The sequence below is a fragment of the Mercenaria mercenaria genome, chromosome 2 (assembly GCF_021730395.1).
Source record: "Mercenaria mercenaria strain notata chromosome 2, MADL_Memer_1, whole genome shotgun sequence".
Classification (NCBI taxonomy): Eukaryota; Metazoa; Mollusca; class Bivalvia; order Venerida; family Veneridae; genus Mercenaria; species Mercenaria mercenaria.
The window spans coordinates 109922581-109934839 of record NC_069362.1 but is presented as its reverse complement, the minus strand read 5'-3'; the positions used below and the strand labels follow the sequence as shown (position 1 = coordinate 109934839).

Below are 12259 nucleotides of genomic sequence, written 5' to 3'. Positions count from 1 at the left end.
CCATTACTTAGGTTGATTACATTAAAGTAAGGTGAGATGTTGTGACTACGACCTTTGACCTCTATGTTTGACAAGGGTTGTACACTTGATTTATATGAATCCTTTTAGTAACTTTTGACACAAAATGCTGTGTTTTGACCATACCATCCAAGACCTTGATCTTTGATCTAGATCATGCATTACTTTCATCATTTCATGATCTTGACCATGCACAGGTAGTTATTTTAAATAAGGCAGTTTAGGTTTTTAATATCTGACCAAGTGACCTGGGTTATTTCTTCTGTTTGTCATCTTAATGAGGTGACCAACTGATGCTGCTGTGTTGAGATGATTTGTATCATATACACAAATTACACCATTTGATCATTGACCTCAAATTGTGAACTTGACCTTTGACCTAGTGATCTAGTTCAAAGTTTTAGGGGAGATGGGGGCAACACAATTTCAAAAGACCCTTCTACTATTATTGGACCTTTAACATGGTGTATTGTATCTGGATCTTGAAATAAATATAGCTGCTTATCATAAAAAAATGTTTTGCATATTACATGGATCGAACAGAAGTGAAACCATGAAGATATGGTTGCATATTACATGGATCAAACAGAAGTGAAACCATGAAGATATAGTTCTACATTATTAAGCAGCTTTTTGCAACTTCACTGAAATTTCGTTACAAAAAATAAATTATGGACAGACAGATGTTCTTAGATGGCTATCTCTTGTTCTTAGATGGCTATCTCTTGTTCTTAGATGGATATCTCTTGTTCATAGATGGCTATCTCTTGTTCTTAGATGGCTATCTCTTGTTCATAGATGGCTATCTCTTGTTCTTAGATGGCTATCTCTTGGCTATCTCTTGTTCAGAGATGGCTATCTCATGTTCTTAGATGGCTATCTCTTGTTCTTAGATGGCTACCACTTGTTCTTAGATGGCTATCTCTTGTTCATAGATGGCTATCTCTTTTTCTTAGATGGCTATCTCTTTGTCCTCTCTATTGTCCTTTTAGCTGTCTACATGAAGGAAGAGCCATCAAGGAACAACTGAATGAAAAAGGTAACTGATATCTATTGACTTTATAGCCACGTAAGTATCCATTTGTAAGCATGGCCAGTGGCAGTAACACCAAGTATAACTGCACTATACTTTATTTCTGGAGTGATAGTTCTTATGCAGTTATATACACACCTACTGCATTGTTCAAAAGTATAAACAATAACACCAGTATATAAGTTAGCTTATTCAGTTCTGAACAAGTCTAAGGCACAACCCTTTTTAAAGAGTTTCAAAGATAAAAGATATGCAGTTAACCTAATTGACAATAGATCTTTACACATGTGATAAAGTATTCCCTTTTAAGATAAAATTATCTTCTATATACACAGTCATCCTTGTGAACACCAAATGTTGCAATAAATATCATGAGAAAGAAAAATTATTTTCACTCACACTCAAAGCAGACAGCATTTCAGTATATGCTTATGCACCAATAACAAAATGTACTGACCAACAGGACAAGAGCATGTGGCAGTTCCCTCTCCATCGACACAAACTCCCTCGTTAATACACACATTAAGGTTAGAGAGTGTATCACACACTAATGTAGCATTTTCGCAATTCTCTCCAGTAGCACCACCCTCACATCTAAAACGATAATATCTGCATGATAAGACATAGGTATAAGTCTGAAATAATTTTGTAAAGCATTTAATTTATAAATGGAGCAATGTTTTAGTTTATTAATAAAAATGTCCCACAAGTCAATTTTTATTCAAAAATAGATACATACAAAAACACAAATAATACATATCCATGATGACTTTGAAAATGGCATTATGCATACAAGCTACACATAAAGAAAACAGCAATATACTGAGATGAGATATAAACCAGTTCAGAATTGTTCATTTGTGAGTGTGTATGCAATGTAAGCTTGCAAGCTTTTGTTTTCTATGATTTACAAAAAAATAAAAGAAATTGTATCTCTTTGGTCAACTGCTCATGAAAAACCTCCCTTAAACAGGAAAATAATAAAATGCTGGCCTAACATGCAAACAGGCTGCACTTGAAGAAAATACTGAGACTGTGTGACAGACACTTGTTCTGAGGAAGCAAGAGTTTTTTCTGTTTTCAACACTTTCCAACGTATCAAAATTTATCAAGTTATATAAAAAATCATAAAAATTATTACCTGAATCAATTTATTTTTGCCATTTGTTTGGTACTTAGAAACTATGCAGGTTGGCTGCCCTGTTGGAAGAGCTAAAATTGCAGAGCACTGCAATCTTTTAATGTGTAGAAAAGTACTGACTGGCTAAAGTTCCCGTTTGAAAAGACAAGATTTGTCAGCAGACAACAATTCCCAGCAATGAGTCAACCATACATCAAACATTACCTGCACCGTGCTGAATGTGGAAGACTGAAACATTCTCCTCCATTAAGACAAGGTGCGCGGCCAGCACAGTTATTTATCTGAATTTCACATCTGTCTCCTTCCCAGCCATCTAGACATTCACAAGTAAATCCATTAACTTCATCTGTACATGTTCCACCATGTTCACATGGGTAGCTTGAGCATTCATTTATCTCCACCTGCAAATACCGAATGTATATCTCATTTCAAAGTGACAAAATTTCAAAGATAGCCACAGGGGCATGTCACGGGAGAAAATGTGAAAATGTTCTCAAAGACAGACACTATACAAATCTTATTTATATTTTATGCGCAATTTTGCTAGGAAACACATATATATATAAACCAAAAGACTTCTTCCTACCGCAAAGAGATGCACACAACAAAAATGAAATGGACAGGCATCAGCAATCAATTTCTATTTTCTGGGAAAAAATTTCAGAGAACAATCAGCAAAGCATTTTATCAAAGGTTATCACTTGTCATGAAAACTGAGAAATCGATTCTGAACCGATGAACTGGATAGAACAACGTAATACAGTGACACCTCAGGGAAATGTAATTATTACTAAATAAATGGCAGGGATAAATCAGGGAAAATGTACTCATTGCTACATTAATGACAGGGATATCTCAGGGAAAATGTAAATAATTCTAAAACAAGGAGCTGCATTCAATAAACGCTAGATGCCCCCGGTGGCATCCTTGTCGATACAAAGCAACCTAAGTCCAAAACGAGGTCAAGGTCAAGGTCAAACTGAGGTCAGGTGATGTTTGAAGATGAGGTATGGTCACATGTTACATCTGTATTAGTATCAATTCATTCTTGTAAGCGGTATTGATGCTAGACGAAATGGTCCCATTTGGTTAACCAAGAGATGGCCCATATAAAGCAACCTAAGTCCAAGATGAGGTCAAGGTCAAGGTCAAACTGAGGTCAGGTGATGTCTGAAGATGAGGAATGGTCACAGGTTACATCTGCATTAGTATCAAGTCATTCTAGTAAGGGGTATTGATGCTAGACGAAACGGTCCCATTTGGTTAACCTCGTATGGACGAATGAAACAAACGGACTGACGGACAGGACAATCACTATATGCCTCCCGAATCAGTAGATGCCGGGGGCATAAAAATGGCAGGGATAAATCAGGGGAAATTAACTCATTACAAAATGTACTACATGAATGACAGTGATACCTCCGGGAAAATGTAGTTATCGCTAAATAGATGGCAGAGATAAATCAAAGAAAATGTACTCATTGCTACATAAATGACAGTGATGCCTCACTGATGCCTCAAAGAAATTGTACTCATTGCCACATAAATGGCAGAGATACCTCAGGGAAAATGTAATAATTGCTACATAAATGGCAGTGATACCTCAAGGAAAGTGTACTCATTGCTACATAAATGACAGTGACACCTAAAGGAAAATGTAATCATTGCTACATGAATGGCAGTGATACATCATGGAAAATGTAATCATTGCTATATAAATGACAGTGATACCTCAATGAAAATATAATCATTGCTACATAAATGACAGTGATACCTCAAGGAATATGTAATCACTGCTATATAGATGACAGTGATACCTCAAGGAAAATGTAATCATTGCTATTTAAATGACAGTGACATCTCAAGGCTATATATATGACAGTGATATCCCACGGAAAATGTAATCATTGCTACATAAATGACAGTGATACCTAAAGGAAAATGTACTCACTGCTACACAAATGGCAGTGTTACTTCAGAGAAAAAGTAATCATTGCTACACAAATGACAGTGATACCTCAAGGAAAATGTAAATGGCAGTAATGCCTTAGGGAAAATATAAGTCTTGCTACATAAATGTCAGTGATACCTCAGGAAAAATGTAATCATTGCTACATAAATGGCATTGATACCTTGGGGAAATGTACTCATTGCTACAAAAATAGCAGTGATACCTTGGAGAAAATGTAATCACTGCTACATAAATGTTTGGGATACCTCAGGTAAAGTGTAATAATTGCGTATAATCCACAATTTCATGCCTTTCTCTCACCAAGAATCTTTTATCTGTGTCTGCAATAAACTTATTTTCAATCAGCAAAGGTGTTTGATGTTCACTAAATGAATGGTATCATTTTTAAGCCTTTTTTCTTTAGAGGATTGTTATAATATAAGCACAGTACTGAGGGATGTAGAATAAGGCATTATGCAGACACTGCAACAGAGAAAACACGTAAAAAAAAACAACAACACAAAAAAACCCGAATATTTAGTATGTCATCCTTTCAAACGTATCTTAACCATGCTCTATTTGGATATAATACATTTACTTTTGACTTGGCTTTAAATGACTTTGAACATATAACGTCCTAGGTAACAAATATGTAGTTTCTCATTAAAGTGCTCCATAAAACAACAATACCAGTTACTGTATATTAGAATAATTCTAAACCTTTACTGGAATTGCAATGTTCTTAAGGAAATTTTCAAAATTCACATCCCTTTGAAAAATTCTCCTAATTCTAACACCTATTTTTGATGACTCAAACAATGTTTGCATCTTATACTTAATGTCTTTGATCACTTTGATCAGGAGTAGAATAGGGCCCCTATTCTCCGAATAGTGGAGCTAAAAAGGGGTATCATTTTGCAAAATTCCACAGTAGAGTTAAGAAACATGTCCACTGCATGTTAAATCGTAACTTTATAGTGAACAAGCGCGTGAAGTTTTAATCCATTCCCATTAGTACGTGCTGAGCTAACATACAAAAACTTAACCAAAAACTTCTAAGTCGAAAAAGGCGCATACTTTTGTAAAAATCTAAAGCAGAGTTATAGAACTTACACAGTGCATGTCAGATCATGACGAACAAGTGTGTGAAGTTTCAGTTCATTCCCATATGTGGGTGCTCAGATACCAGCATATATACAAATCCTTAACCAAAAACTTTTAAATTGAAAATGGGGCATAATTTTGTAAACAAGAGGGCCAAGATGGCCCTAGTTCGCTCACCTGTGGAACACGCCATAACAGTGTAAACATGTTTTACCTAGTGATTTCATGGAAACAAATATTTTGTCAAATTTTCATTAAAATCGGACCAAAAGACATAGCCTCTTGAGTGTAAAGAAACATTTTCTTTGATTTGACCAAGTTACCTAGTTTTTTACCCCACATTAACTTGTCCAAAATTTCATGAAAACAAACATTCTGACAAAGTTTCTGGAAGATTAGAGCAAACAAGAGCTGTCACTATTGGTGACAATTGCAACCGAAGCAGGCCCAAGAATGCCACAGTTGTATGCGCAAAAAAATCACATATCATTTTGTGACCTTAACCTAAGTGGCCTCAGTGATAAGTATGACACATCTTCTTAATATGGTCAACATTCGTGTCAAATTATTTCCTAATCTCTTGATAAATGGCAGAGTTATGGACCAGACAAGAAACACCTTTGACATATAAGTGTGACCTTGACCTTTAAGCTAGGGGTCTGGCTTTTGCGCATGACACCTCAAATGATTATAGGGAACATTTATGCCAAGTAATTTCAAAATCCCTTCATCAGTGGCAGAATTATGGACAGGACAAGAAACAGACCCTGTTAACGTTTGACCTCTAAGTGTGACCTTGACCTTGGAGCTAGGGGTCTGGGTCTTGCTCATGACACGTCGTCTCATTATGAGGAACATTTATGCCATGTAATTTCAAAATCCCTTAATGAATGGCAGAGTTGTGGACCAGACATGAAACATACCTTGTAAACATTTGACTCACAGGTGTGACCTTGACCTTGGAGCTAGGGGTCTGGGTCTTGCACAAGACACGTCATCTCATTATGGTAAACATTTATGCAAAGTTGTTTCAAAATCCCTTCATGAATGGCAGAATTATGGACCGCACACGAAGCAGTCCATGTTAACCTTTGACCTCTTAAGTGTGACCTTGACCTTGGAGTCAGAGGTCTGCGTCTTGCACATGACACGTCGTTTCATTATGGTGAACATTTATGCCAAGTTATTTCAAAATCCCTTTAATGATGGAAGAGTTACAGCCCGGACAAGAATTTACTGGATGCACGGACTCACGGACGCATGCACACACGCATGGATGGAGGGACAATGCAATTTTAATATGCCCACCTTCGGGGGCATAAAAAATGGCCTCTAGAGTGTTTACAAGCTTTTCTTATAATCTGACCTAGTGACCTAGTTTTCGACCCCACATGACCCAGATTTGAAATCATCCAAGACTTTATGATAACAAACATTCTGACCAAATTTTATAAAGATAGAATCAAAAATGTGCCCCTTAGGGTGTAAACAAGCTTATTCTTTTATTTGACCTGGTGACCTAGTTTTTGACCCCACATGACCCAGATAAAGATTTTGCGATATTTCATGCAGACAAACATTCTGACCAAGTTTCATGCATATCAAATGAACAAGAGTTGATTTGACCCGATGACCTAGTTTCTGACCCCATATGACCAAGTTTCAAACTTATCCTAGTAATCATCAAGATAAACATTCTGACCAAGAAGACAGGTTCATAAATGTGGCCTCTAGGTTGTTAACAAGCTTTTCCTTTGATCTGACCTGATGACCTAGTTTTAGACCAGACATGACCACGTTTCGATCCAGGCCTAGAGATCATCAAGATAATCATTCTGTGCAAGTTTGTATCAAATCACAGCATGAATAAAACCTCTATATGGCTGAAAGGGCCAATATAGAAATTTTGGCTCTTCCAGGGGCAGCAACTCTAGAAACCATGATGGAATCTAGACTGTTTTCGAAAGGAACCCGGATCTTATTGTGACTTAAGTTGTGTGTAGGTGTGGTTAAAATCAAATATAAAATGTCACTTCTATTGTGTTCACAAGGTAAAAATGAACAGATTTTGGCTCTTTCAGGGGTAAATCAGGGGCCGTAACTCCGAAACTTATGATTAGATTTTACAGATTTGTCATGGAATCCAAGATTTATTGCAGTTTGTATCAAAACAAACCATAAATGAATTATCTATATGACTGCAAAAGCCAAAATAGCAAATTTTGGCCCTTTAATGGGCCATAACTCTGCAACTCATGACAGGATCTGGCCGGTTTTTGAAAGAAACCAAGATATAATGCCAAAACAAGTTGTGTGCAAGTTTGATAAGTTCACAAGGCAAAAATAGCAAATTTTGGCCCTTTAATGGGCCATAACTCTTCAACCCATGACGGCAACTGGTCAGTTTTTGAACGGAAGCGAGATATTACAAGTTGTGTGCAAGTTTGATTAAATTTGATTGCAAAATGTGGTCTCTATCGTTGTCACAAGCCAAAATTAGCAAATTTTGACCCTTTAAGGGGCCATAACTCTGCAACCCATGACGGGATCTAGCCAGTTTTCGAAAGGAACCGAGATATTATGCCAATACAACTTGTATGCAAGTTCTATTAAAGCTAATCACAAAATGTGGTCTCTATCGTGTTCACAAGCCAAAAAATGGCAAATTCTGGCCCTTTAAGGGGCCATAACTCTGGAACCAATGATGGGATTTGGCCAGTGTTTGAGAAGAATCAAGATATCATGCCCATACAAGCTGTGTGCAGGTTTAATTAAAATCAAATACACAATGTGGTCTCTATCGTGTTCACAGGGCAATTGTGAACGGACGGACAACGGACAAAGGGCGATCACAAAAGCTCACCGTCACTACGTGACAGGTGAGCTAAAAAGCAAAATAGAGTAATCGAACCTGTGCAATGATAACGTTAGTCAGTTTATCACAGTGAATAAGTGTATGAAGCTTCAATCTACTCAAACCGGTGGTTACTAAAATACAAGTTTACATACAAAAACTTAATCAAATTAGGATGCCGAAGCTGACGCACGGGTGAATCCAATAACTCTACTATTCTTTGAATAGCCGAGCTAAAACAGTTATCATTGTACAATTAGTTGCAACACAATGAAGAAACCACTTCAAGAATGTTTTCTGTAAATATCCAGAGTTTTGGTGACCTTTGACCAATATCCTATCATGCACGGGATAGTATCTTCATCTCTCTCCTGCCCAACCCTCCCTACAAGAAAAACAAACATGTTGTAATTTACTGGTAACTGTCACAGTCTTTCGTTCTCTCGTCAAAAGAGACCTGTAAGAAGTTTTTAAAACTTCTTATAAAGCATAAACTTACACTGCAAGTATCGCCAACATATCCATCATTACATATACATTTGTATCCATTGACTCCATCTTCACATTTACCATTGGTAATATTACAGGATCCTGGACAATCGTTGATATCATTTTCACATCTGTTGCCTGTAAACATTATACATGAAATAACAATTTACATTTTCTTTTTTATAACTGTTTTAATCTGATATTGTAATCTTGAGCAGCAACCAGTATCAAAATATTGTATCTTTGGCTTAAATATCAAACAAGTTCTGACTTACCAAATTGCAAAATTTTACCAAAAATATTCATAGAAATTTCGAATATGGTACAACAAATTTAACAAGAGGGCCATGATGGCCCTATATCGCTCACCTGTTATCATTGCACTTGAGGACAAGAAGGTCCTCATTAAAAATATTTAAGTCCAAAGGACAGGAACAACAATGGGAAGAAATTACACCAAAAAGAAAAAACAATTCTTACAAGGTACAGATATGTCAAAATGCACCTAAAAATTGGAGGTACCATCCATGTTGTACCACAGAAAAGTGGTCTTGGTTTTTCCCTACGGCCAATAATAAAAAAGTTCCTAAAAATAAGCTATTTATAGTAACGTAAAAGGGAAGTAATTAAAAACAATATTGTAAGTGAACAAAAGAAGGCTCTGCCAAATAAATCTGTTGACATAAATGAAATTTCAGATCAGTATCTCCATTAGTTACGGAGCTATACCCATTTTAATTTGAAACAAGAGCCATGTCAGACATGGCTAATCCCCCCACCGGGCAGCTGTATTTGCAAATGGAATGTTAATTTTGTGGTTGTTTAGTAATCATTGTAAGTCTTTTGTTTTTTAAAGTCCACAAAAAAACTCCTTACTAGGTAGAGATACCTTATATATAATAAAATTAATAAAATACACCTAAAACTGGAGAGTAACATCTATGCTGTACCACAGAAAAGTGGTCTTGTTTTTTCCCTAGGGTCAATTATAAAAATGTTACAATATAAGTTATTTATAGTAACAACTAAGGGAAGTTAATCTTTTAAAAAAAAAAAAAAAAAAAAAAAAAAAAAAAAAAATTGCAAGTCCACACAAAAATCTTTATCAGGAAGAGACTGGTCAAAATACACCTCAAAATTGGATTTAGCATGTTTGTTGTACTACAGAAAAGTGGTCTCGATTTTTCCCTACGACTAGTAATGAAAAAGTTACAATAAAAGCTATTTAAAGTAACAACAAAGGGAAGTAATTCTAAAGAAGGGAACTGCGCATGACACTTCGTCTCATGATGGTGTATAATTGTGCCAAGTTACATCAAAATCCCTCTATGCATGAAGAAGAAATGCTTCGGACAAAGTCATTCTTGTATCTGACCTTTGGCCTCTAAGTGTGACCTTGACCTTAGGCCTAGTGACCTGGATCTTGCGCATGACACTCCGTCTCGTGGTGGTGAACATTTGTGCCAAGTTATATCAAAATCCCTCAATGCATGAAGAAGAAATGCTCCGGACAAGGTTTTTATTCTTGTATCCTTTGACCTCTAAGTGTGACCTTGACCTTAGACCTAGGGACCTGGTTCCTGCGTATGACACTCCGCCTCGTGGTGGTAAACATTTGTGCCAAGATATATCAAAATCCCTCCATGCATGAAGAAGATATGCTCCGGACAAATTTTTTTAAGAAAATATGATAAAGGGGAATAACTCAAAAAATAGGCAAGGTAGAGTTATTGTTCTTGTACACTGCACTTCCTCCCAATGTGTTCTATCAGTGTATGAAGTTTGAAGAAAATCCCTCCAGTACTTTTGGGGTTATGCTCCGGACAAAATGTTTTAAGAAAATATGATAAAGGGGAATAACTCAAAAAATAGGCAAGGTAGAGTTATTTTTCTTGCACACTGCACTTCCTCCCAATGTGTTCTATCAGTGTATGAAGTTTGAAGAAAATCCCTCCAGTACTTTTGGAGTTATGCTCCGGACAAAATTTTTTAAGAAAATAAGATAAAGGGGAATAACTCAAAAAATAGGCAAGGTAGAGTTATTGTTCTTGCACACTGCACTTCCTCCCAATGTGTTCTATCAGTGTATGAAGTTTGAAGAAAATCCCTCAAGTACTTTTGGAGTTATGGTCCGGACAAAGATCGTTGCGGACGCACGGACGGACGGACGGACAGACGGACGGACGGACGCACGGACGGAGAGCATTTCTAATATCCCCTTCACCTTTGGTGGGGGGATAAATAAAGGGAGGTAATTTGACATAAAATCAGTCCATAGTTATCTACCCTGATTGTCTCAGTCCAACTAATGACAATTATGAAATTTCAAATAAGTCCTATAAGTACTTACTGATATAAATCCATTTTGATTAAAATCAGGGGAGGTAATCAGATATAAAATAACTCTGGAACCTACGATTGGATCTGATCTGTCATGGAATCTAAGATTTATTGTTGTTGAAGATATTTTGGAAGTTTGTATCAAATAAAACCTTAAATGAAGTCTCTATATGGCTTCAAAAGCCAAAAATAGCCAATTTTGGACCTTTAAGGGGCCATAACTCTGGAACCCATGATGGAATTTGGCCAGTTCAAGAAAGAAACCAAGACCTTGTGGTGATACAAGTTGTGTGCAAGTTTGGTTAAAATCAAATCATAAATGAAGCTGCTATTGTGCAGACAAGGTCAAAATAGCTAATTTTGGCCCTTTCAGGGGCCATAACTCTGGAACCCATTACGGGATCTAGCCGGTTCAGGAAAGGAACTGAGATCTTATGGTGACACAAGTTTTATGCAAGTTTGATTAAATTCAAATCATAAATGAAGCTGCTATTGTGCAGACAATGTCAAAATAGCTAATTTTGGTCCTTTCAGGGGCCATAACTCTAGAACCCATAAAGGAATCTCGCCAGTTCAAGAAAGGAACCAAGATCTTGTGGTGATACTAGCTGTGTGCAAGTTTGGTTAAAATAAAATCATAAATGAAGCTGCTATTGTGCAGACAAGGTCAAAATAGCTAATTCTGGCCCTTTCAGGGGCCATAACTCTGAAACCCATAATGGAATCTGGCCAGTTCAAGAAAAGAACCAAGATCTTATGGTGATACAAGTTGTGTACCAGTTTGGTAAAAATCAAATCATAAATAAAGCTGCTATTGACCTTTAGCTGTGACCTTGACCTTGAACTGACATGGCTGACTCATGAATTCTGCACAATGTCTTGATGAGGTGATCATTTGACCCAAGTTTCATGAAAATCCTTCAAGGGCTTAATGAGATACAGAGCTCAAACCTTTGACCTTGAGTTGTGATCTTGACCTTGAGTTGACATGGATGACTCGTGACTTCTTGATGAGGTGATCATTTGACCCAAGTTTGATGAAAATCCTTAAAGGGGTTTACGAGATACAGAGTAAACACAAAATGGAAGGCTCAAACATTTGACCCTAAGTTGTGACCTTGACTTTGAGCCAGCATGGCTGACTCATACGTTCTGCACATCGTCTTGATGAGGTGATTATTTGACCCAAGTTTTATAAAATTCCTTCAAAGGGTTTAGGAGATATAGAGTGGACACGAAATAGAAGGCTAAAACCTTTGACCTTAAGTTGTGACCTTGACCTTGAGCCAGCATGACTGACTTATGAGTTCTGCACATCACCTTGATGAG

At 36.8% G+C, this 12259-nt stretch overlaps 1 protein-coding gene across 8 annotated transcripts in view; it reads right to left on the bottom strand.

The window, feature by feature from the left end:
• The window catches only part of LOC123562448 (sushi, von Willebrand factor type A, EGF and pentraxin domain-containing protein 1-like), a 447821-nt gene that overhangs the window by 220157 nt on the left and 215405 nt on the right, over positions 1-12259 (bottom strand). The window contains exons 37-39 of one of the 8 annotated variants that reach the window (XM_053537526.1): positions 8601-8728; positions 2397-2593; positions 1509-1645 (exon numbers count right to left, since the gene is read on the bottom strand). The exons of the other annotated variants lie outside the window; for them this stretch is intronic. Coding sequence (XP_053393501.1) covers positions 1509-1645; positions 2397-2593; positions 8601-8728 — 462 coding nt within the window. The remainder of the gene's footprint in view (positions 1-1508; positions 1646-2396; positions 2594-8600; positions 8729-12259) is intronic. 8 annotated transcript variants of the gene reach the window in all.